This window comes from Crassostrea angulata, chromosome 2, assembly GCF_025612915.1.
Source record: "Crassostrea angulata isolate pt1a10 chromosome 2, ASM2561291v2, whole genome shotgun sequence".
NCBI classification, from domain to species: domain Eukaryota; kingdom Metazoa; phylum Mollusca; class Bivalvia; order Ostreida; family Ostreidae; genus Magallana; species Magallana angulata.
The window spans coordinates 21,458,970-21,486,375 of record NC_069112.1 but is presented as its reverse complement, the minus strand read 5'-3'; the positions used below and the strand labels follow the sequence as shown (position 1 = coordinate 21,486,375).

Genomic DNA, 27,406 nt, shown 5'->3' with positions numbered 1-27,406 from the left:
ATGAAGTTTGTTCCATTACTCGCAGTGATTTGCCTGTCATTTTTTCTCATACCAGAATGCCAATCGAAATCCGTAGAAAGTAAGTGTATTACTTTTATAATAATGGTTTTAAGCGATGTAGCCATGTTGTTACTTTATTCCAAACAATGATTCAATTTTGAAAATTCTTATTGTTTTCTCTCTTTTTTAAATTGGTAGGTTATTGCGCCAAGTTCAAATATTTTCTCCGTTTAGTTAGAATTCATCTTTATCTATATTAAGATTAGTTGTATACGTGTAACTTGTTCTCCTAAATGACTTTTAATTAAAAAAAAGATATATATTCACATCGTTTGAAAATAATACCGGTATCTATTGAGTTATTTGTTAATGTGTGTGTGTAAGTATTTGTATGAAAAAGATGAAGATAGAATCATAGACATTTTCCGCCGTTTAAGGAGGTTGAATAGGCTGTGCGGTCAACAAATTACCCCATCAGATATGCCTAAAACTTAAAAAAAAATGATATTTTAAACCATACACTACTAATAGTAAAAAAGAAAACTCAATAATTTAGCTTTAGTATTTGAAAATTGTTTTCTTTATCTTATATAGAGCTCTTCATTTAAATGAGGTAAATATAGCCTTAGAATGGCCACGACCACCCAGGCCCCTTAATAAACGTTTACGTTATCACTATACAACAGATAACTCCTAACATGTATACTACATAGGCGTCGGCGTTTGCAAAGTTAGACATAACCATAATCCCCCCCTTTTTTGTTTGCTTGTCAAGATTTCTAATGAGTCTAGCCCCCCCCCCCCCCCCCCCCCCCCCCCACTTTCGACGCCACTGCAATTTGTTATTGAGTTCAAGAATCGTATATATTAATTATGTGCTACAGGTCAATTTGATGCGTATTTTGCCAATTCCCGATATGCGAGGGCTGCTAATGGAAAGGAAAAGAAAGAAAAAAAATTTGACCCCAAGGAACTTGATAAGGTAATGTTTGATTTGAATTTTTCACTTCTTTTCCGTTTAAGAAGAATGTTTCTTCGTATTTTTCTATCTTTATTCATCAAAATTGCATGTATAAATGCCACGTAAAAAGATGCTTCTCCAGTTTTTGAATTTGATTTAAAAAAAAAAACTTGTCTCTCTTCATATTATTTCTCTCTCTCTCTCTTCAAATTATTATCTCTTTCTCTCTCTCTCTCTCTCTCTCTCTCTCTCTCTCTCTCTCTCTCTCTCTCTCTCAAATGCATTTATGAGAATTCTTTTATCATCGTATAAGTCTATTGTTAAATACCAAATATAGCTTCTAAATAACATTGAACTGTAGAAGTTATTACTAATTTTACACTCATTGCAAATACTATGTTCTGGGCTTTTAAAATTCTGTTCAATTGTTTTGACTAATGTCTATTAGCCCCTTCTTGACGAAAACTCAATTGAAGAGGAGTATGCTGAAAGAATGTTGGTGTTTTTGGACGGCAAGAAAACAAAGGTAATTCAATTCTTAAAATTATCACAGATTATGTACAGTCTCAAAAGTTGTTTTACCTTTCTTGAACTTGAACTTTGCCTTTCAATTTCTACAAATGCTTGTATTATATTTTCTCACAATCTTAAAAAAGTTATTTATTCAGTTAGCTGTTGACACTTTTTCGGACTCTACATTTGTCGTTATAAGAGACTTAGTGTTATGTCTCAAGAGCCGCTTAAACATATTTTAAAACACGAACAATCTTTCAATATCGCTTTATTGATATCATCACTTGCCAATTTTCACCTATTCTTAAAGATCTGTATATGATCGCACTTGTTGATTAAACTGTTCTTTACAAAAATTTTGTTTGATTATTGGGAACAAAAATTTAATTATCAATATTATTACGATTTCGAATAATCTAAATTTCTGCATGTAAAGGAAATAAGCAAAAGACAAAGTATTTCGTATTAGCTGGATTAACTTACAGCGCGAGCAATCGCTGTAAGAAATTAGTTATAAGCTATCTTGAGAAATAATTCAGAACGGTCTTGTTATTAAAAGTTTGTCCATGACCGCGAGAATAATGTAAAACGATATAATGCATGCAAATTCACAGACTTTGGCGGATACCATATTGATACCAATCAACAAACTATAAGCTAGTCATTAAACGTAATAGAAGAAAACGCAAATGAAAATTTCTTTTTAAAAAATCAACACGATGTTGGCAATCCATTGCATAGAATACTTAATCGTGAGGAATTAAATAAGCCAATTCAATACAAATATTTAATAAAATAAAATAAATTTATAAATTTTTGTAATTGAATTTTTAAAACGATAAACTTGTAAAATATACAATATATTTTCAGCATCTTTTTACGCTCCGTGTATTTCACGGTGTATAGAAAAATCAACACCTTGGCGGAGTCTGGTCATTTTAAGTAAATACAAGTTGCTGTCCTTTAAAAAAGGACTACAATACGTGGACCATTTGCATGTGTTTCCAACGAAAACGTGAAAGCCTTAAGTTTATCAGAAATTCCACCGACTCTAACCTTCTGCTTTAAACCACTAAATTTGTACGTTGTATTACGTATACATGTATGTACAGCCGTGACTTTTCATCTCAGAATTTAAAGGATTCATACTTCTAAAATAATTATGATCTATCTATGAATAAAGTTTGCATGTATAGTATCAGGCACTCGGTGAATTCTACTATTTGCGCACACATTACGATTCGCACTACTTTGTTAACTATGCAGTGACAGCTTTGTGTAAATTAAAAATTTCATATTTTGGTGCATTTTTCTTGAGATTTAAACTTTTATACAGTGAAATATTTATTCAATCATACTTAAATGCTTAAAGATTTAATCGGGAAGTTCTCTAGCCTCGCCTACTATAGAAGTAAAGTTAAGTTACATGTGTATTCGGAAAACAACAGAACATTGCAAATTATGCTATTTGATGCATGTTGTAGTTTCGGCATAACATTAACTTATTTCATAATACTGATAATTCATATCACATGCCAATCATTTCTTTAAAAGGAATACTTTGTTTCTGTCCTGTTTACCGACAACATTACACTTACAGCGCCTTTGAACTTATGTGTGCATATGACACAGAATCCCTATCCCGATTCAGATAAACGTGTGCTAGCCTGGTTCCCTGAGCTACCCATTACGCACAGGAACCAGACTAGCTCATGCGCAGGCTGAATTTTCCCCATAGCATCCGGTTTAACCTCGCTTATATATTTTCTGCGTGGACCTCAGGGTCCACGCAATAACACCTGTTTTGACTACTATTTGTCTGTAACAATACGGCCAACCTTGGCCACGTAAGTCCCCACTAAAAGTCCGAGTCCTGAGGCAAATACCAACCATACACTATTCGCTTGTATCATTTTCGTTTGCAATTTGTTAGATTAAAATCAGATACGCAGATAGTAGTGGAACAGCAACATGTAATTTTAATCAGATTTGGTTTGTCTGTTCATTGATTCAAAGTGTTAACATCGTCGAGACTTGTTCAATAAATTCGCAGGGGTGTCGGAAGGTATTTCATTTTGGGGGCGGCAATTCGGGCGGTGGGATTAATCGATAAGATCGATCGATAAGAAGGGTGGGGAGGGGGAGGGGGAGGGGCAGTGAACTGGATTTGACTTATTACGGTCACTTATTTGGTGGCACCCTAAGAAACAAAGCAAAGTTGCACTTAATATTTGTTTATTCACATTTGGCGACATAAAATGTGATAAAAAATATATGGCAATAAATATTTAAGCGTCAGTTTTGATATAACTGATTAGGCTCTGTTGCACTTTAAGAAGGCCCGTATTTGGATTTCCGAGAATCGGGCACTTACAAAAATTCTTTTACGGTAATGTAGGATGTCGGTGAGCAGAATCAGACAATTTTTATTTTCGTGTGTCGTGGTAAAACGTAAATATTCAAAATTAATTTTGATAAGAAGATTTTACAGCAGCAGAAAATATTCTGATTTACTGATATTTACACGTGCCCAGTCAGAATTTACGGTGACAATAACATTGAGTAGAACCTAAGCACCTAGCTATATTTAATGCAAGGATCACTATTTTTAAAAAAAATTTCAACACTTAACAAGTAACACATGCAGAAAATGTTACAGGTAAAAACTTACAAAACTTTATGTATACCAAGTTGTCGTAAGACTTATTGTTAAGTAATCGGTGCTTGGATAATTTGTTTTATGCTTGAAAAGTGCCATGTATGCAATTGCATACGACATGCTTACACATTATGAAGAACTATCTTAACTTAAAAGGTAACATTAAAGGTAAAATAAATCAAAATCATTCATAGTTTTATGCCATTAACAAAACCAGTTTTGTAAATACAGAATTGTCGTCTGAAAATCGTTTGGCAATCGGTGCGTGAAGAATTTGTTTTTGAAAACAAAAAAATCATTAATTTTTAGCTTGAAAAGTAAAGTGTTTGTACCTTAAGGTAGTCCATCCATAACTGTCATATTTCATATCTAATGAATTGCAAGTTTGATTACTAAAATCTTAGTATGATTTCAAAGGGTTTATTTAATAATAAAGATTCATCTTTAAAATTTTTAAAAAAATTTGAATATTAACAAATTTATCCCATCTCCATGTTAACACTGCAGTCTATGGGAAAAATGCATTTTTAAATATATCTTTATAGTACAAAAATTTTTCTCACAAATCTCTTGGAAAAAGTTGCAAAAGCTTTCCTTTTCTTTGATAAAATTAATTATTTACCGTACATATTTTTAATAATATAATTTTATTAATTCATGCAAGGGGTAGATAACTCTTTAAAAAAGTTCCAAGTGCAAAAAGTTCACTTAATGGACTGCATACATATTCCCGAGTTTGGTTTATGTCGGCCTCATAATAATTTCAAAATAGATAATCAATATAGTTCATATCAACCAACTTGAAAGTTGTTAAATTCACCTCAGTTATGGATGGACTACCTTAATGGAAGCAATACTGCATACATACTAAATAGGAAGAAATCAAAGATAAACATTAAAAAAAAAACCTCCATAACTTTATTCAATTAAACGATAACGTTGGGTTCATGAAATTGGTTGAGGGTACATGTTCAGATTCATCGTGAAAATAATATTGATAAAAAATAAAATTGAATAGAAAAAAAATCTTCAATGAATTGTACTTGCTGGTTAACACCAGGGGCTTTGTTTATCCGTAAATCGTTACACATGTACAGTTAATGCATTATACGAAGTCGGAATCAAAGAACTTGTAGTTGTAGTTTATTATCTTTAACATCATTTAAGGAGGTTGGGTGGTCGTGATCATGCGTAGGCTTTATTTACCTTCTTTTGAAGAAGAGCTCTATATAAAGATATAGGAAGTTGCTAAAATTTTGAAGCCGAAGTATTTGGATTTTTGTTTAGTAAAATATTATATCAAAAAGTTTAAGGCAAATCTTACAGTTAGAATTTATTGACCAACCGGCCTCCTTAAGTGCAAGGCAACCTTAAGCATGGAATTCAATTCACTTTTAGCAGAAATAAGAGATGCTTATGCTATTATATAACATCTTGAAACAATTGGTTTTTTTTTTCAGATTAATCACTTTGCCATTGTTAATATTACTATCATAATATCTCTTTACACATTTACAACAAACTGTTAAGAATATTAGTAGAGATTCGGGGAAAAAAGCACATACCCTGGATTTCGTTTTAACCATGTTTCAACAAAGTGACTATGCCAGTAATTTTAACTTAAAACGAATGCATGGTTTATAGTTTAAATTCTATTCAATGTGCATAGTAAGTTATGTCAAATAAAGAGATGTAGACTTAATCATAAGTTTAAGATAGGTTTTGCTTTACAAATACAAAATACCGATCTATTTGAAGATATATGTTATTCTCTTTGACATTACACAGGCGTCAAAACCGGGGGAGGGTGGGGGGGGGGGCTTAGCCCTCTCACTTATTTTGCAAAGTTAGGTATAACTAAGCACGTACCATCCAATAGGGAGGGACCATCCCCCAACTTTCCTAACTTTTTCTTGCAGCAAACGTCATTTTTTAAAATTACATATCAATTGAATTACGATGCCCCCCCCCACACTGTTTTGGGAGTATGTAAGGAAATTAAGAGTGATATTAAAGATTGAAGTTATAGGTATGCTACTCTACCCCCCTCCCCCCCCCCCCCCTCCCACACACACACACCATCCCCTTCCCCTGAGGGAATCCCGATGAGGGATTTTCATGATTTTTAGAAACTAGCTTCTTTTTTTGGCTTGTTTAGATTTTTTGGGATGAGTTTAACTATAATCGGAATCTTAATTTTTTTTCTTTTGCTTGTCAAGATTCCTGATGTTAGGTCTAGCGCCCCCCCCCCCCCCCATTCACTTTGATTTGCTTCCGACGCCACTGCATTAACAGGGTCAATGAAAAAGTTTCGACTTAAGTCAAATTTTCAGTCATTTGTTTTTCAAGTACTAGTTTAGAGCCATTTTAACAAGAGCATAGACTTTGGGTAGTTGTGTTAAACAGGACGTAGGCCTGTCTATTTCATTGATGGCTACTCAGCCATGGCTCTCTGAAATCAACAAGATTTGTCTGGCTTTTGAGCTCAGACTACGCAATCGGTGCATATTTTGCTTGAAACCGCGTCATTCTAAACTTGTTTTGACGAAAGAAATAGATAGCTTCGTCCTACTGAAAGTCCAAGGTCTTGTTAATATCGTTCTATATTAAATTGATGATCAAAATGTGTTATAAAAAGGAAAAGAAAACAATTCTTCATCAAAATTTGACTATGGCATAAAAAAAAGTTGTAAAGAACAAATTCCATCTCAAATATAAATCTGATTCATCATCCAGAGTTCTCCTGTATTTGTCCCTCAATTTGAAATATAAACTAATGCGGTTATATGTTTGTGTTATAGCCAAAGAATATGAATTTGAAGCAGAAGAAGAAATCAATGGAGGCTGACCAAATGGACAGGCATCCCCGGGGACCAGCCAACGAACCGGTACAGTGAATCTAGCTTACAACCATTCATAGACTTATGAACTAACACTAGGACAATGTCAATCAGTTTAGCTTACTTTTAAAAAAAAAAAATAATAACTTTTTTTTTTTATAAAAGAATATTGCTGTGAAAAAACGAACCGGTATAATGAATCTTACAACCATTCATAGACTTATGAACTGCGCTAGGATAATGACAATTAGTTTAGCTCACTTTAAAAAAAATAACTTTTTTATAACAGAATAATGCTGTGAAAAACTATGAATGAGACCAAAAAAAATCTCCAATTTTATGGATTTGAGGCCAAGTTTCATCCAAACTATTAATAAATTTTGAAAATGTTAATTGTAGTTTTAAACTCAAAAGTATAAGTTCACAAGTAAAAACAACTTTTTATGGGAGGATAAACAACATTGCATAGTATTTATCTTCACAGAGAGTACCGACCAAACGAAAGAAGAGAGTGTTTGTATCCGAAGAAAACGTCAAATGGCCGAATAGGATTATCCCATACACCATTTCTTCATCCACCTATGCAAGCAGTAAGTAAATTGGGGATTAAAAGAAATGAAAATAATCCATTATTCATAATGCATTTTTTTGTTTGTTTTTTCTAACACAAAATTTTAAGATATTTCACGATGTAGCCCTTTTTTAAACTGATAGTTACATGTAATTTGTTTTTGTTAGGAATAACAAAAAAAAAAAATAAAAAATAAAAAAAAAAACAGAATGAAATATTTACAATCAGTGTATATATCCCCTCATGTTTGCATTGAAAGTATGTGACGTTCAATTTCTTATGAACATACTTAGCGTGCACAAGAAAAACGTCATCACGGGTTATGAGTATCTTTATGAAGAAACTTGCATAACCAATTTGATATGTAATAATGAACACTTAGCATGCACAAGAAAAACGTCATCACAGGTTTTGAGTATCTTTATGATGAAACTTGCATAACCAATTTGATATGTAATAATGAAAAATATCGTCAAATTCGTCAGTAAAAAAGACAAAGTTTTAAATCGCGGAAGGTAGATAAATACATGTAACATGTTAGTAAGGCTGTTCCATGTGTGTTTCATATCCTTGACTAAGAGCGAATATAATGGGTTTAAAGAGATGATACACACATAGTTCATATAAATTGACATCAGTATGAAGATATGATATATAAGCATTGAATGCTAAATTTTGGATGTCGTCGGTCCTATAACCCCCAAGCCGTGCAGACATATTGAATATAGTGCGTTAATTATTATACCGCGCTAACGCGTTGTATTCAATTTGTCTGCACCGCTTGGTGTGTTATAAAACCAACGATATCCTAAAAACCTAAAAAAGAAAAAAAAAAGCATTCAATGCTTTCATATGATATGTATAATAAATTGACATACAGTTATATCATTCTATTTGCAGCCAACGGTATCAACTCGGTTTGGTCGACGGCCGTTAATCGGTTTAACGAAGCTGGGTGCGTCAAATGGGTCCCACACACCTCCGAGACTCACTTTGTCGAAGTTGTAGGAAATTCGGCTAGGTAAGTGGAATTAAACATGCTGGAAAACAACAAAATTTCGCAAAGATTTTGTTTTTTTAGGAATTTTTCAGGAAAATACGGTTCGCGGCGACCAATTTTTGCGAGAGAAATATAGTATATATTTGGACCGGGACAATGCGAGATTATTTGATGACTAGCTGGGGGTGTATTTGTACACAAGTGAAAGCTGGTTTACGATAATAAATTGATTTAAAACTGCCTATCTAATGTAATAATAACATAATTGAAAAACTAATTAGTGAAGGAGAAATCGGACGTGTTAACACTGAATATGTTTGAACATGTCTTTTGTAGGTGTGCATCCTATGTTGGATATCTTAGAAGGAGCGCCCAAACTCTCTGGCTGTATGAATATGGATGCGTATATGTGAGTACTTTTCAAAAAGGCATGATACATGTACATACACGTGTATATCCTTGGCTGCAGTTGAATGAACGTGAATACAAGCTTTTTTGCTTTTCTATTAATTACCCGATTACAGGTTTATCAAGAAAAAATACAAGTGACAAACAACATATAATTCATTGTTTTTATGACTGCTTAAAACAAACGAGATTTTGGGGTTCTAAGGATCTGATCATGTGACCAACCAAGTTCATTTTTGCAATTACATTTTTAAATTGCAGTTTATTTCTTAATATTAGGTTGATACAGCTCTGCATGAAATGCTTCACGCCGCCGGTACCATGCACGAACAGTCCCGGATACAAGATCGGGAAAACATCATCTCGTTTAACTGGGCTCCAGTCTCAAGCGGGAGCGAGCTGAATTACGAAGGCTACCCCTTATACAACGCGAGGGAGTACGACCTTAGCTCTGTCCTACAGTATGGGTTAACGGTAGGTCAAATTTAAAATGCCATGTGAACTTGTGCCATTCAGTCAAATGAATATTAACTGAAAAATTTGGAATGGTGTCTGAATTACATGGGTTTGCCAATCCAGTCACTGTTAAGTTACCTTTCAGTCAAAATGACGTTGGTTGAATAGCAAAGTTCAATCATGCGTTACCGGTAATTGTTTTATGATTAACGACCGCAGGAAATCGGTATCTTATAAACAATGGAAGTGACACAATTCAAACATAAAATAAGACCAAGTTATTATAAAATAAATTGGTTATTAACTAGTCCAGAAATTCTTTGACTATCAGTTTTTACGAATTTATATAAAGGCAATCCTTGGCTTACAAATGATATGACCAAGTCGACAAAAATAATTTTTTTTTTAATTTTGAAACTGAATTCTACACACATTGCTGGGTATGACAACTATTGGTCTAATTGTTTGTAGTATGGATCCACAACATACATGTATGTCAATGACCCAGATTTGGCCTACTTGACCAGAATTACGCAGAACGACCTATCCTTCTATGATAAAGCTGAGCTGAACGCCTTTTACCGATGTGCTGGTAGGTCAATCGCAACTTCTCGGGCCTTTCCGGCAAGCTCGATAAAACACCTCGAATGTATTTAACATCACCGGTTGTTACAATTTTATACAAAATGGAGTCGCTTCCCATTAAAATAAGTATTGGCTAGACAGCATTGTATGTCGCTTCTGTGTTATATTTTAGTGTATATCGTTTACTTTAACGAATTATAGCACACATCAACAGATCGTAAAATGTATTGTATTTATATCAAGTTTTATTAAAAGGGTGGTTGTCATGGACGCCTAGTTAATACATTCGAGGCGTTTTTCCGAGCCTGCCGGAAAGGCCCGAGAAGTTGCGATGTGCTGGTAGGTGTCACGTGTTTCATCTGTTGTAGGAACACGATTCTATAATATGTTTCTATATTATTCGTTGTAAAAAAAAATTACTGTTAATTAAACATTTTCACAAATAGATGACAGTGTGGCAACGCATATTGAAACAAAAAAATTCGCACTTTAAATCAAATGCTGCATGCACACAGAGAGAAAGAAAAGAAAATGCAGTTGCTATGCGATTAGTTTGTTATAACTGGATAATTCAAATCTCGCGAATCTTTCCTGAAGTGTAATTATCAAAGTACGTGTACGTAATCTTATGGGAAAAGAAACAATTCTAATCGAGAAACTGTTTATCAAGTTAGCTAAGAATACATTGGGTTCTTTTTTAAATATCTCATTGAGCTTTACAAGATTAAATCAATCATTTATTGTATATAAAAGTAATACTTCTTAACCCTAAACAATTTTTTTCAAAGTGAGATAATATCGCCGATATCAACGCACTTTATAAAGATAAAAAAATTCAAAATGCGTTGACTTGCTCCAAAAATTAACGCACTTTGAAAAAAAATTGTATAAAAAAAAGTGCATAATTTTTCAAAGTGCGTTGTAACATGGCAGATACATCATCAAGATAATTTGACAAAATTATGGAAGCAATTTTGCTAAGATTAATAAAAAAAAGTATTATCAGTATTTTTTGTATTTAGTATGCTTGCAATACGTTGTATTTGTCAAAAAACTTACACAGTTTTGTTTATACAAAAATTTTTTTTTACTCTGCAGATGATTGTACGAACCCTCCCGTTTGTCAGAATGGTGGTTTTGTGAAGCAGGTTGATGGTGTATGTAGCTGTGAGTGTGTGGATGGGCTTACTGGGTCAGACTGTACACAACTGGACACGAGTAGCGGTAAGCTTCATACAACAATGTTTTTATATAAATTGGGAGGGTAACAGTTGAAATTGACACCCCGAAGAAACCAATGTCAACCGACGCGAAGCGTACCCTCCCAAACGTTTCCTTTGTGTACCTTTCATATTATTTCTAAGGCATGTTTCTGACAAAACATGATCTTAATATTTCATTACAATTTGGAACTTTCGATTCTTGAAGAAGAAATTCCTAAACAGTTCCACGGCAAAAATGTTTGTGTGTTTTGTGAAGTTATATTGTCGTTATATATCTTTCATATCATTTACCAAGCATGTTCCTGCCAAAACGTGATCTAAATAGGTCATTATATCTTGAAACATTTGATTTCCCAAGAAATGCATAGACAGTTCCAAAGCATATGTATATGGGCTTACTAGCATATATGGGTTTATGTGTATACATGAGTCTATGTGTATTATATTGAAGGATGCGGAGGAACTATTGACCTGACTTCACCTGGGGCTTCAGACACGATTATCATGAATGGGTACCAGACGGGTCTGACTTGTACGTGGTTGATCAAGGTAAAACATAGCCCAAACCTTTGTCATTCAGTCAGCTCAGTGTAAACTGAAAAAGTGTGGGAAACTGACTGATTGACAGACCTTAAACAGTCAGTCACCTTTCAGTTACCTTTAAGTCACCTTTCGATAACCTTTAAGGCACCTTTCAGTTACCTTAAAGTCATTTTTTTCAGCTACATTTAAGTCACCTTTCAGTTACCTTTCAGTTACCTTTAAGTCACCTTTTAGTTAAGAAGGCTCGGTGGTTGTTGTCATTTTTAAAACTATTTCAAACTCCTTAATAAGGTGCTCTGAATAAAGATAAAGGAATCTGGTCAAATTTTATAGCAAAAATATTTGAATTTTTTTCTTGACTTAATGATCGTTTATAGCTTAAAATATTTGTAAAACATTAGAAAAGATCCGATGGTAAGGATTTTAACCAACCAACCTCCTTAACTAGATCAAACATGTACAAAATATTTTGATAAAACATACATTTTTTCTAGACAAATATACTGGTAATTTTAAAAGAAAAATATAATATATTTTTTCTTCATTGTTAGCCGATACTGAATTAAATGCAAGTAGACTGCAAGGCAAATTTGCATATTATACATTCGTAACAAATACATAAACGTTTGAATTGTTCAATAAGGAATGCTTATAATTTCTGCACGACGTGAATATTTTTCATACAGGGGCCTGTGAAAACCAAGATCACTGTGTACGTGGACAGTCTTGGACTACCGACCAGTTCCCAAGGCAACTGTTACCATTACATCGAAATCAGGGACTACCTGTCAGGATCAAAAGGAAAACTGTAAGAAATGTTTACTATGATATTAAAAATCATAATTGATATTCAACATTAGAAAACCAATATCATGTCTGTAAAGTTTTCTTGTTTTGACGTCTTGACACACCCCCATTACAAAGGGCTGGGTGGGCGGTGCCATTTTTAGACGTTAAAAAGAAACCTTCTGGATAAAGAAAAACATTCACTTTTTTCTATAAAAAATTATCGAATTTTTTCTTTGCTATAAAATATTTCATGATTAAAAAAATTATTTAAAAAATTAAGGTAGATCTGATGGTTGCTGGCCAATAAGCCTCCTTAGTTAAATAAAATATCAAACGAAGTACCTTAAGAACTGTTCACTTAAAAACATTAACACAACAGTAAACTGACTATAAACAAATACTCCATACACAAGAAAAAACAAAAATTATAAATGTAAAATTTATTTTTTTGTAACAGAATCTGTGGCAACTCTGGTGGAGCAAGTTTCACAAAAAAGAACCTAGGTCCAACCAACATGATGATTGTCCGATTCAACAGCGCTCAATATAACACTATCTCTCCTGGAAGTGGTTTCTCCTTAACCGTGGCTGCTGAACCCTCTGGTAATAACTTTTGCACAGACTAAACTTACCCGACTAATTTTGAGTTCGGATACTTTTACATTCCTTTTTTTTTTATTACAGGTAAAAATAGCACTTTTACTTATGTAATAAGAATAAGCTAGGAATTCGCTTAACCGATCTTAAAATGATATTGAGGGTTATGAACTTTATGTACTGTACATGACAGTATTAATTTTTAATTTTGCCAGTAAAACCATAATGAATTTTTAGGGACTGTTTTGATTAATTTTGTTTTATAGGAGCAAACAAAAATGTACCATTTGCGGCATTAGCATTGTACATGTATGTGTATGTATGTCTTCAGCTAATTAATAGAATAAATATGTAATACAAAAGAAGTCAAAACATATTATTGGGGGGGGGGGGTGCATTTTTTCTTGCCATATGAGTACATTATCGATTTTTTATTATGTATTTATCAACATTATTTGATTATAATATTGACCTTGTCAGTGATGCATTGTAAGAGCTTGCTTGGCAGATATCTGGTTAAGACTAAAGCTAATTATATACAAGTTAATTTTGTGTTGACTGTGGTTAAGATAAGTGCTATTAATACTAAACCGTTTTATTTCTTATATTTTAGCCTGCAGTAGTTCCCCTTGTAAATACCCTGCTACCTGCACAGATGGCGCCACTATCAATGATTACACCTGTGTCTGTACTGCAGGATACTCCGGAACAAACTGCGATACAGTCGCTGGTATGTTATATGTCCATCGGAGTACTAACAGTGTCATTTAAGAAATAAACAGCAATTTAAAAATTTTACCGGGATATGAAGTTGGTTGGTCCCGTGAAGTTGGTTGGTCCCGAAGGGCTTCTCGGTAGATTTGGTCACGTACCAACCAACTTCATATCCCGGTTAACTTTCTAACATTGCTGTTTATTATATATGCTAACAGCATGACAACTGTATTTTTTTGTTAGCTTCTGCAACTGTGAGTGACAGCTTTGAAGACGATTTTACCACGTTAATGACACATGGAACATCAGAAGTTGATTTCCAATGGTCAACAAACAAGGTTAGATTTTCTTGAATTCTCTAAAATTAAAACAAAGATTCTTGGATTTTGAACAGAATTGACAGCAAACTTGTTCTTGATAATTAAAATAATTAAGGTGCTTATTGTTTTCGTACTGTTTCTTCCTCTTTTTTTTCCCATAAATTTTGTGCACGCGATTTCTCACTTCTGGTTACGACCGATTATTATTTTTTTTACGACCTATTTTGTGCAGACCTGATCTCAGAAACTATCAGAGATATGAAAACGAAATTTTCAGGATAGGTAAACTATAGTTCGAAGTTGTGCACTATTATGTTGTTTTACGCCAGTGCTGCCATTATTTGGAGCTCGCCAGGGCGTGAAAAATGGGTAGGAATTTAAAAAAAAAACCTTTTTATTGTCTGCAAGATTTCTGCAAGATTTCTCAAAAATGGCTCGATAGATTTTCTTGAAATTTGCAGAGATGATAAAAAATGATCTATATCTATGATAAATATCTATTTATTTTTTTTTAAATTTGTGTCCAGTCGTCCTTTTCTCGTCCCGCGACAAAACGTTTGTGACATCGATATCCCAAAAATAATAAATACTTGAGTATTCAGGCTTTATAGGATACTAGACCTATAGTTTTAACTGTCTTTAAACTATTTTTTTTTTGTCATAACTTTCGGTAGTTACCGGAAGCGCTTCTTTTCTTTTTTGCGAATTTAATTTATTTTTACATAGAATTGAAATACAAGTATTAATTATTACATATGTCATATATTCTATGTTAAATAAACAAAAACAATCTACTTTCGGTGAGATATCTCAAATATCTCAGATAGTCTTTTTTAAACAAATATTTTACCCGCGAGATCTTAGAGAGTGCATGTAAATAAGATACCAGACTTACATTTATGATAGGCATTTCAAAGAAAATGCATTTAACCACTTTCATTTTGTTAATCGTCACTTCCGGTTCCTACTGGTAGGGTTTAAGCAGATCAAATTGTTTGAAATTTTTATCTGTTTTTGTTTGACAGTTTTAGTAAAATTGATAACAATAAAGTACAGTTCTCCAGTGTTTAAGAAATACTAACTTTTATTTTCACTGAGTACTTCCGTTTGTCCGTTTCCTGTCCGTAGAAAAAACATCTTGACTCCACGAGATCTCAAAAACGGTAACGACTTAAACAACCAAACTTTGTAGGATGATCGCCCTATGAATGTATTTGTGTTTACATTATTTTGTTTGATTCGTCTTAAATTCCAGTCGCAACCGGCCGAATCTCTGAAATTTATTGTTTTTCCTTATCTTATTTATTTTACATGGAATGCATATATCAGTATAAAATCTTACATATGTTAACTATACAATGAAATATTGGCAAACATACTCTACTTCCGGTGAGATATCTCAAACATCATAGGTAGCTTTCCTTTTTACAAAATTGATACCAGCGAGATTTTAGTCACTGTAACTGATTGAGACAATAAAATTTTATAAATGATAGACAATTAATTGAGGATGTGTGTAACGGGTGTTATATTGTTTAATCACTTCTGCTACTCACCGGAAGAGGTTAAACAATTTATAATTTTAACAAGTTTAATAACCTTTCTTGGGTGTTTCATCTAGACTGGCAAATAGATATGTACACTAGGCAAATATAAAAAAAAGAATACCAGCTGTTATTTCTATTAATCATTTCTGTTCGTCCGTTTCCGGTCCCGAGACAAAAAGCCTAGTTTCAACAGGATATCAGATTTCGCAGAGAGTATTGATATTTCATCATATCATATAAAACAAAATCGGACTGAAAAACTAGTCGTTACTTCTAACGAGATCTAGTTTTCTTATAGTTTTATTTTATTAAAGAAGCACAATGTTTATATTATGAAACTTCTACAGTTTTATCTTAAATTTAGTATAATTCGTAGTTTTTTTTTATTTGTTTCATATACTAAAAATCAATAGTACGTGAAGAACGTTTTGTTTTATTAAAACTAAATGCAAACTGATAATGACCTTCTTTAAAACCACATTTTTCTGCATTAATCGTGACGAATTTAAATTATCAGGTTGGTTTTTCCCCAGTTTTTTATTCAGGTTTTTTTTTTTAAATATTCAAAAATTCCTCCTTAATTAGCATATCACAAATTCCAAATTGTTTTACATTAAATATGATTTACTTCTGCGTCAAAAGGACTACAGGGACTTCTGTGTCATTCTATTGATAACTAAATATATCTATAAAATACAAAGTTCATAAATCTGCTCCAATATGTTTTGATACAGATCAAAGAATGAAGCTCTGTCGTAATAAATAAATCAGTTAACACAAAGGTAGAACCATTTTAACAAGACCTTGGACTTTGGGTAGTTGTGTCAAACAGTAAATGTGACGTAGGACTGTCTATTTCACTGTCTGCCACTCAGCTATGGCTCTTTGAAATTAGCAATAAGTGTCTGACTTTTGAGTTAAAAGTACTCCATCAGTGTATATTTCTCTTAAAACCAGCGTCACTTTTTAACATGTTTTGACGCAAGAAATCAAAAGTTATGTCCAACTGAAAGTCCAAGGCCTTATTAAAATGATTCTAGCTTAAAGGTATAAAAGGTCAATGAATGGCATAGATATGAAATTAAGTCACCTTTTAGTTGACTGGCTGGCATAGCTTTATTCTGCATAGGCACACATACCTGTATATTTCTCTAGCTTGCGCTTTAAATGCGTGACGGTCATCTGTTCGTAACTCATACCTTTTTTGACCTTTCATTGCATTTCAGTACCATCGTTTTAACACTATTGACAAGACAGCATCTGATGGGGATCTTATGGCTGCACTCCGCAACAATTTCTTTTCAACGCCATTTTATTATAATTACGTGGCAAAGATGGAGACATCCGTTGTTTTTGAAAGTACGGGATCTGTTTTTTATTTCAATATTTTACATTTACACCATTGCTCTAGATTTTTTCTGAATCATTACATTAAAAAAAGTTTAATATGTATGCCAAAACTACTTTGTATATATTTTTTTAGTTCAATCATGAAATTATATATCATTATTATCAGATATCAATAGATCAACGCTTTTAACCGGATTTAAAAACATAGCATTTTTGATATGGTAGCCTGAAAAAAAAAATGTTTTTAACATTTGACTTTTTGACACGGTTTTCAGGCGCCAACCGATGTCTTAGGTTTGATTACGCTATAGCCGATAATAACATCGGAGGAACTTACACCACTAGACTGACAGTGAGAGTGTACAGTGATGCGGCTCCCAGTACCAACGAATTTATCACCAATACTGGCAACGAATGGGTGACCGCCGAAATAGACCTCCCTGCAGTCAATAATATGAAAGTAGGTTAATTAAAAGGGTATAAATGAATGATGACACATTGAGAGAGAGAGAGAGAGAGTAAATAAAAAAAAGAATATTAAGCTTTATAAGAAAAGTACACGGAATTATGGGAGATATATAGTGAGAATAAACAATTTAAAATTGAAACCTCTGTTTTTAAAATGTAAATAAATAGCCGCTCAATGCTTTAATGTTAGGTTTAAAGGGGCTTGAGCTCAAACCCCGACGGGGCTGAAGTGGAACTCAAATATAATGGACTTCCTTGAGCGTTATATATTTAAAGAATAAGGAATCATTCTTTGAGTAGTATGAGGTGATAATTTCGGGCATGGCCTGGTCAATCCAAGAATGGTCAAAGGGCTTTATGATATATTTGACTATGCTCCAACCGAAATTGTCACCTCATAATATTGAAAAAATGATTCCTTTTTACTTATATTTATATTATTTCCAATTTCTATACTTAAAATTACATTATTTTAAAACCATTATTTTTAATGCGCACATGCAATGTATTACTACGCGGCGCAGCCAATGCCGTTTTTCGGTAATGCATTAAGACACGCCCATATTGTGTCAATCGTGTTATAAGAAGTTTGGGTTCAACATTGAATCGTAATGTTATCACAGACAAAGACAATTGAGATGTAAACATATGTATATATACATTCCGCTTTGACTTAGGAAATAGGCATTTTCTTTGTAAGAAACAACATGATCACAAACTACATGTATAATGTTTTCAACTTTACTTTACAGGTTGAGTTCGAAGGACGATTCGGATACCAAGGCCTGGCTGTTGATAACATCCGCATTTCCCCGCTACTTTGTAGTAAGTTACCTCTACACCATCTTCAAACATTGCCAACACTTGCACGACGTTACTTGCTGAGTCGTTAAGTGAAATCTCAAATTTTTAGCTTTAAAAAAAAACAGAAAAAAGTTCCATTTATAGTTTGAGCCAACGTATATTTTCGTGACAAATATGATCAAATTATGCTTCACAAGTATACATAGTAACTGCGAATACTTAGAGGCTACTTTTCAGAGTGATATATTTGCAAGGAGATTTTTGAAAGTATAGAATTCAAGTAAAACTGTTTCATTAGACAACGCATAAATAAAAGTTAAAAAAATCTTCACTCTTTTACATGATTTCTACATCTCTAAAACTCTTCATATTAATGGAGTTTGATAAAGTTTGTGTTTGATGAATTTTGTGTTTGATATTCTTAAAATGATAGACATGTCATGTTGTAAATTTTGAATTTACCGGATTGGAGTAAATAGAAAGTGTATAACATGATAACGTGGCAGTAAATAAAGAATAAACAAAATCACTGTTTAACAACATTTCTACACCTCTGAACGTCTTCAAAATTTTAACAATATATAACAATGTAATTTTGTGTTTGATATTCTTAAAATAGTAGACATGTCAGGTTGTAAATTTTGAATTTACCGGATGGCAGTAAATACAAAATGCACAGCATGACAACTTGGCAGTAAATACAAAATGTACAGCATGACAACTTGGCATTAAATACAAAATGTACAAGACAACTTGGCATTAAATACAAAATGTACAAGACAACTTGGCAGTAAATACAAAATTTACAATTTGACAGACGGTCCAGATCCCTGTGATGGTGTTGTTTGTCAGAACGGTGGAGTTTGTGATGTGAGCGGACAATGTAACTGTCAGCTAGGATTCTCTGGGGAGTTCTGCGAAAATGGTTGGTGTAGTATCTATCTATCTATCTATCTATCTATCTATCTATCTATCTATCTATCTATCTATCTATCTATCTATCTATCTATCTATCTATCTATCTATCAGGAAGTTGTCACAACATATATGTAGTGATTATGATAAAAATATGCCATTTTTAATAGAGCTTGGTGGCCATGGCCATCTCTTGTAAAAGAAGAGCTCTATGCAAGAATATAGAAAAATATATACCTAAAGTTAAGTTTATTAATAGATATATTTTATCTTTACTTAATAAGGGTTTATAACTAAATAAACTATATATATCTAACTATTAACCATCATGTCTCCTAAAAATCAAGTTATTTTTTTAGACGTATGTTCCGGCAACACCTGCGTCAATGGCGTCTGTGACCGGACCTCCTCTACAGAGTACACCTGCCAGTGTGACTCTGGTTGGTACGGGTCCAACTGTGACGTGGGTGAGTCAAAGCGGCCTGTGCTGGTCAAATGATGCAAATCTATTACTGTAGATTCAAAATGAAAGGCGAGGAATTAATTTCTGCGTAATCTCGCGAGAAGCAACCCTGGTGGATTTTTAAGTCTCGTTTTAATTTTTCAGACAGTTTTGAAGCATTGGAAATTACAAAAAAGAATTGGAGATCGCGATCTTATATTCTCGCGATTTGATACCAAAAAGCGGAATTGGGAAATTAAGTATTCGCGTGAAAAATGAAATTAACAGTAGATACTGTTAAAGGAAAACATTCGCCTTCGTGCTATTTTCATCCCATCTGCATTTGTTAACAGCGGACAAATTTAAGACTGGATGAATTCCAACGTCTCTTATTAGAACCATTTTAAGAGGCCTTGGACTTTCAGAAGGAAAACAAAATACTTATGTTTTGCGTAAAAACAAGTTAAAAATGACCCTAGTTTTCGCGGAATACACACTGATTGAGTAGTCTTAGCTCAAAAGCCAGACAAATCTTAATTTCAAAGAGCCATTACTGAGTGGCCAACAATGAAAAAGACCGGCCAACGTTACGTTTACCGTTTGCCATAACTATCCAAAGGCCAAGCTCTTGTTAAACTGGTTCTATCTTTCTCACAACAAAACTGGGTCCTGGCAAATTCACAACAGAGCAAACCTGTTTGCAGGTGTGGAAGAGCAAAAATTACACCGGGCGAAAATGACCATGTAAACAGTATTTATAACCGCTCAATTCAGCTTTACCAAACACATTGCAAGTGGGATAACTTTTTTTTCATGTTACAATTAAAGCTGTTGCACAAAGACTTCAAATGTTGTTTAAAATGTTTATAGTGAAACATTATCAAGTATCAAGTTTAGCACTATATGTCAAAAAAGTAACATACATTATTAGAATTTACAACGCACATATTATTTGAATCAAATCAATATTACATAATATCAGAATAATAATATCATATACATATTTAATTTTTTTTAATTTTGATTTATCAATAAACAACCATGTTCATCTGCGCAATGGTTGATTGTGAAATTAAATGAGTTTATCAATTAAACGATACATTTCACTATTTGGCGAGGTCTAGCCTATTGGCGGCTATTGAAAAATTAATTTGATTTTAAAACACTTGCTTGTTCTGAGATACTTTATGGTATTTGTATAGATTTTTTAAAGGCTGGGGTGGTAGATTCATACAAAGTGTGATCTATTTTTCATTTCCTTTAGACCCCTGTTTAAATACGAACTGCAACCAAGGAAGTTGTGAAGCTTTGTCAGAAACACAAACACAGTGTAATTGCGACCCTGGATGGTTTGGATCAAATTGTGACGTTGGTAAGTTTTAACTGAATCTGACGGTCAATTGATCATGGATTCATTAATGTATAGTAGATTAATACAAAGTGTGATGTATTTTTCATCTCTCTTAGACCCCTGTTTAAATACGAACTGCAACCAAGGAAGTTGTGAAGCTTTGTCAGAAACACAAACACAGTGTAATTGCGACCCTGGATGGTTTGGATCAAATTGTGACGTTGGTAAGTTTTAACTGAATCTGACGGTCAATTGATCATGGATTCATTAATGTATAGTAGATTAATACAAAGTGTGATGTATTTTTCATCTCTCTTAGACCCTTGTTTAAATACGAACTGCAACCAAGGAAGTTGTGAAGCTTTGTCAGAAACACAAACACAGTGTAATTGCGACCCTGGATGGTTTGGACCAGTTTGTGACGTTGGTGAGTTTAAATTGAAGCTGAAGGTCAATTGATCATTGATTCTTTAATGCATTTTTGTTATGTATGCATTGAATTAATTTTTCTTATTTTGGAGTTGAACGTTTTCTTGATGCAACAATAAAAAATAATTTGAGAGGTTGTATGAATGCCAATATTTAGTTTTGTATGTTAAATGAAAAAGCCAAATTATACGGAAAGCCATTTGTAAATATCTGTAGTGTATACATTTGAAGTCGTTCAACGGCCATGAAAAAGCAAATTCATTTGGAAATTGATTTTCTTCGCATATGAATGGAAATGGCGATTATAAAACTAACATAATTCCATTCTGAGTAGAGAACGCATGGCTCATGTACACTAATTCAACCAAAGTGTTTATATCCCCGCTTAGAAGGAGAAGATGGTATGCTGTTTTACCCTTGTGTTTCTATCTGTCTGTCCATCCTTCTGTCTGTCTGTCAAAAACAAAAAAATCTGTTGCATTTTTCACGCAGCATCTCTTCATCGCAGATGCAACTGTCTGTTAAATGACGCCCTTCTTTATTTTGAGCCAACTTTTTAAAAACAATTTTCGTCAAATATTTCTCAGCAACTATTCATTGCATATGCTTGAAATTTTAACAAACCATTTGCTAAGACGTGCCATACAGTGGGATTAATTTTTGTAACTCTCTTTTATTTTTCATATTCACATCAAAGCGGGGGCATTGCTAATGAGCATTGGCTCACAAATATTTTGTTTTTACTCCAACATCATTTAATTAATTTACATCTAAAATTTTATCAATCGGTATTCTCTTGCCATTTTCTATATTAAAGTATTAAAATGATCTGTCTTGGGAAAAGAGATATTTTACAAAAGGGTTTAAATCACGTATGATGTCTAAAATGATCATTGTAATAGTATTCTTATGTTACTTGTTTTCATTTTCTTTCATATATTACAAGAAATTACTTTAAATGATACGTAACAAAAATCTAAGTTCATTCAATCGTACATTCATAGGTTAAATACAGATCTATATGAATGCATTCATTTATTTCGATTATTCTCAATTTTACACTATTTTTTTTTTTACAAACATATAGCTGGAAATGATGTCGTTGAAAAAAAAAATATTTATTTCAATTTCAACAATTGCCTTTAGTTTCCATTACACATATAAAGCAATGTATCCACGGTAACACTCAAATGAAACAAAATTTATTTCGTAAACCCGTGTGCTAGTGTAAATTGTAACCCAATGTAATTATAATCAGAGACATACACCCACTGTAAATGTAATCAGAAACACAATGTAATTGTAATCAAAGACATAGTCTCAATGTTATTGTAATCAGAGATACAGAGACAATGTAATTGTAATCATAGACATAGACCCAATGTAATTGTAAACTTTTTAGACGATAAAGCTGATTCAGTTCAATGATGTGAGACCGATGTGTTACATGTATACTGGTATTCACTGATAATGAATATGACACAAATGATACAATGGTACAATGATACAATGACACAAATGATACAATGGTACAATGATACAATGACACAAATAATACAATGGTACAATGATACAATGGTACAATGATAAAAAAACCAAATCACATTGATTCAATTCATTGCATAAGTCTTTTGCAAACGCTGCATACTTGTGACCTTGTGCCTATACAATTGGTCAAAAATATGGATTTTTTAACAATGACTTCGTTACAATTTGACAGATCCCTGTGCTGGTGTAAACTGTAACAATGGCGCCTGTGTGGCACAGTCTGAAACACAAACTCAATGCAGCTGTAACGACGGCTGGTCTGGAGATTTTTGTGACTTACGTAAGTTAATTCCAATGAAAGAGGTTTGTAGCAAAAAAAAAAAAAATAGCCATTTTATATTTCTGAAACTTGAGGATATGTTATTTAAGCTATAAACTATTGTTAAGAATAGAAAGAAAAAGAGTTTATATATTTTATTTTTCAAATTATCCTTTATTCTGATAGGGATAGATTCTTTTAAAGAAGATCAGTGCATAAAGTCATAACTGGGCATGTGCTCTGTATCTTGCATATAACTCTACGACTGCAATCAAATTTTGGTTGATTACCGTAAACGTTTTGTATTTGGCGTGTACGATATTTGGCGGAAATTAGTTTTCGAACAATGTGGCGTGGATTTTAATTAGCGTATTCCTGAATGTGACTATTCTTATACATAGATTTATGGCATTTAGCGATGAATTTGATTAAGTAGAGGGCCACATTCCGCAAAAAGCGCTAAATAGAATACACAGCCAAATGTAGTACGTTTACAGTATTAGAAATACATTTCTAAAGAATGATAAACAATAAAAACAGAATTATAAAAATTAACAAAAATTGTCACCATATCATTTAAAATGACTATTAAAATTTGAATTAAATAGTTTAACTCGACATTTTTCTGCATAACAAAGTGAGCATAAAATTTAGTTTGAATTATTACAGAGCTGGTTTCTTATACATGCGACTTTGAAACTCCCACTGAATCTAACTGTTTTCTGGTTGAGAGTTCCAGCGACCAATTCGACTTTACCCGAAATACGGTTTGTTTACAATAGCCCTCTTTGGAGTGTTGCTTCACACCGACACATAAAATGCATATCTAGTGTTTGTTTTGTTGAAATCATTACGCTGATTGTCGTCTTTATGACCTAACGGATAACGCTTATAATGAAGTGAGAACGTCTGTTCCTGGCACATCGTTACAAGCGTGTTTTCATGAATAACGATTTATGCTTTAGAATCGCTCTTTTGTTTTGGAAGCTTTTTACAATGCACTACAAAAATAACATATTACAATTGTGTTCACAGGGAGGTACCCCAACAGGGAGAACAGGTCCTAGCTCTGCTTTTACAGGAAGTTATTACAAGTTTGCAGAGGCAACTAATCGTTCTCCGGGAGATATAGCTAGCCTGGAGAGTAATATTCCCTTCAACGGTAAACGTCATTTAGACACAATCATTTAGTAGAGAGAGAGAGAGAGAGAGAGAGAGAGAGACAGAGACAGAGAGAGAGAGACAGAGACAGAGAGAGAACCGATTACACCTTTTTAAATGAACATAAACTTTTAATTTTATGTAAATGAAAGTTCAGAGTAATAATCAATATTTATAACCTATTATGACAAATCATGGTATGAGTCAAACATACATAAGAAATTGAATGGTCCACAGTTTTCTCGTGTCTTATATTGTTGATTTTATTTTATACTCACTATTTCAATCAAGACATGGTGTTTCTTTTAAAATAAAATAATGAATGCGCGAAATGCATTACCGTAAAATATTGTATTGCAATTTTATACACCTTTAAGCTGGAACGTATTGCCTCAGTCTAAATATCCACATGAGCGGAAGGGACATTGGTTCTCTGAGAATTTTAACGAAGGAAGGCTCTGCTCAAGCTGTGACCCAACAGCAATACACTAATGCGCAATCCAACGCTTGGTTCTCTTTCTCAAAAGAACTTAGCCTGACATCTTCAACAAAGGTATGCAGCTTCTTTTGATTGTCTTGAGGCCTTGTGGAGCACTCTTAACCGATGAATTAATGTTCATAAAACGACACTGTCACTGCAATGAATAGATATTCATACAAAGACACTTCTGGTCAGCTTTCTATTGTTAAACAAAATGTATTTGTATGCAAAGAAGCAAGAAAATTTAAAGTTCTCTGGGAAATGTGTTCTTTTAGAGAAAGTGCATCTAGTTACGTGTACGAAAAAACAGATATCCCATGGTTAAATGGTAACATGTTCACCAGGGTACAACGTGATTACCATTTAAACCAAAAATGTTTGTGAATTTTTTTTTAAAGCATAAAAACTATTTTTCTTTCTTTTTTTTGGGGGGGGGGGGGGGGCGGCTTATAAACTTAAACTTACCTCTAACACTTCTACGTATGTATGTGTACACCTTTGCTAAAAAGAGATTTTTGTTTAGATCATACTCGTTCGATCGAATAAAAAATGATTTATTTGTTAATCCCGCATATAGAAATATAGCATAATACTAATGTTATGTCTTCAGATTATCATTGAGGCCACAAGAGGAGGTAACAAGAACAGGCAGCAGAGAGGAGACATTGCTGTTGACAATATCAAACTGACGTCATCATCATGTATGTAACTGACGTCATATTGTATGTCATGCAATAATTGTTGATTTTTATGACACTTTTATCTGCATTAACTAAGTTTTTTCTATCCTTTGATAACAAATAATAGCTTATGATGCCGAATAACCCTCATACAGCATATTGATATTTAGTTTCATGTTTCGACATAACTATTATCAATTATTTTCTGCATAATGTATGCATGCATACATTGGTTTTTTCAAACACTTTTTTTGTTAATTTAGGATAAAATATTATAGATCTGCGTTGATATTGGTATGTTATTTTAGTAGAAAACCTTAAATTAAATTGTCCTCTTGTGTTACTCAGGCAAACTTGTTTGTGTTTTTAAAAAACAATTTCATGCTTTCTGCATTCTAATTGATTAAAGGAGAGGATATGTTTAGTACGTGTATTATTCAGTACTTAAAAACACGAACGATATGAAATTTTAATATATACTGTTCAAGCAGAAATTTTTGTTGGATTTAATTTCGTTATTTTCGTTGGTAGTCTAGATCACCAAAATTAAATCCATGACGAATTTTTCACCAAAGTAGTAATTAATACAAAGAAATTAGGTTATTACAAAATTAAATGCCAATAGAATTTTATTTGGTTGAGGAAAAAAAACCCAAAATTTTGACCCAACGAAAATATGTGCTTTTAAATTATTTTGGTTCATAGAAAATTTGTAAAACTACTAAATCCTCATTTTATCGCTTTATTTACGGACTTGAAGGAGAATTAACTTTGATTTATAGGTCCTCCAGCTTCCGGTTCAGGTGGAACTGGACAGCCAGGTAAAGGAAATGGAAAGAAATAGCGAAGATAAGACAGGATCAGCATTCATGTAGAGTGCACTCAAACCATTCTTATTTACGGACATTATACTCAGAGGATGAGATCACATAGATATATTGATGGACCATTCCCGATCCCATCTTTAATCACCAGCTGTTAATTGAAATGCACCGATAGTTTTTTTTTGAAGGATTTTCTTTTTAATTTTTTAACATTTTTTGCTATTGAAAAAAATCTGACATATATATTTTTAATCAGTTTGTAGTGAAAAGTATTCATTGAGCTGAATAAATTATATTTTTCTCTGTTTTTTTCTGTTTTAATATACAATATTTGATCTTCTGTAAAAGAGCAAATAATAATGAAATTTTGAAAAACGGTTTTTAATCAAGTTTCTGAGTATTGTCCATCAGCATGGAGTTGTTGCTAAAACGATGGGCCAATATATTATGCATCATATCATAAAACACATGCATGGAATCCCTGCTCGTTTTCTTAAAAATGTGTTACCTTTTTGAAACACATTTTCAATATTCAATAATTAACATGTTAATAAGTATAAATTATAATATAAAAAACGGGATTTATGAAACCTGAAGATTTTTTAAGTCACCATTCAGATCTTGACTCTCAACGATATGATGTTTGAAATGAATGCCCGTAACTATTAGATTTCAAGTAAATGAAATGTGTGGTGTTTTTATTCAACATTGAAATTCTAACATTTTATCTTCAAATTACTGCATGTATATGTGTCATACTACAGATATATAAAAGTCTGTCTTATTTGTCAATTAAAAAGTTCATTTTGTAAGAGCAGATTTTTAATAACATATAATTGAAAAAAGTTCATTCTAATAAAGCTGAATGATTGAAATTAAACAAAAGTACTGGTATCGGACCAGCTAGGACGCAAGCATAAACGTTTTAACACTCAACAATACAATTTTGGAATTGTTTTTAAAAAAAA

The 27,406-nt window shown here is 32.9% G+C and overlaps 1 protein-coding gene across 2 annotated transcripts; it reads left to right on the top strand.

The window, feature by feature from the left end:
• LOC128171270 (neurogenic locus notch homolog protein 2-like) lies at positions 1-26,735 on the top strand. 2 transcript variants are annotated; one of them, XM_052837037.1, is made up of 29 exons: positions 1-79; positions 885-982; positions 1,410-1,487; positions 6,935-7,021; positions 7,458-7,563; positions 8,445-8,565; positions 8,881-8,953; positions 9,232-9,426; positions 9,880-10,000; positions 11,092-11,217; positions 11,668-11,765; positions 12,446-12,567; positions 13,006-13,151; positions 13,759-13,875; positions 14,103-14,197; positions 16,953-17,085; positions 17,352-17,536; positions 18,297-18,369; positions 19,166-19,273; positions 19,623-19,730; positions 20,970-21,077; positions 21,173-21,280; positions 21,376-21,483; positions 23,206-23,313; positions 23,962-24,059; positions 24,328-24,454; positions 24,831-25,006; positions 25,545-25,635; positions 26,397-26,735. In XM_052837037.1, the coding sequence occupies exons 1-29, from the start codon at positions 1-3 to the stop codon at positions 26,456-26,458; spliced, it is 3,255 nt and encodes a 1,084-aa protein (XP_052692997.1). In that variant the 3' UTR covers positions 26,459-26,735. The 2 variants fall into 2 exon arrangements, with proteins under 2 accessions (XP_052692997.1, XP_052692998.1); XM_052837038.1 differs by lacking the exon at positions 21,376-21,483.
• Positions 26,736-27,406: the final 671 nt, after the last annotated feature.

Bases quoted from the DNA above. Each gene is read 5' to 3' on its own strand.
- LOC128171270 (XM_052837037.1), top strand. From the start codon at position 1: ATGAAGTTTGTTCCATTACTCGCAGTGATTTGCCTGTCATTTTTTCTC. The intron at 17,086-17,351 runs GTACGGGATCTG...CACGGTTTTCAG, and splicing joins GACATCCGTTGTTTTTGAAA to GCGCCAACCGATGTCTTAGG. The intron at 24,060-24,327 runs GTTTGTTTACAA...TTGTGTTCACAG, and splicing joins TCGACTTTACCCGAAATACG to GGAGGTACCCCAACAGGGAG.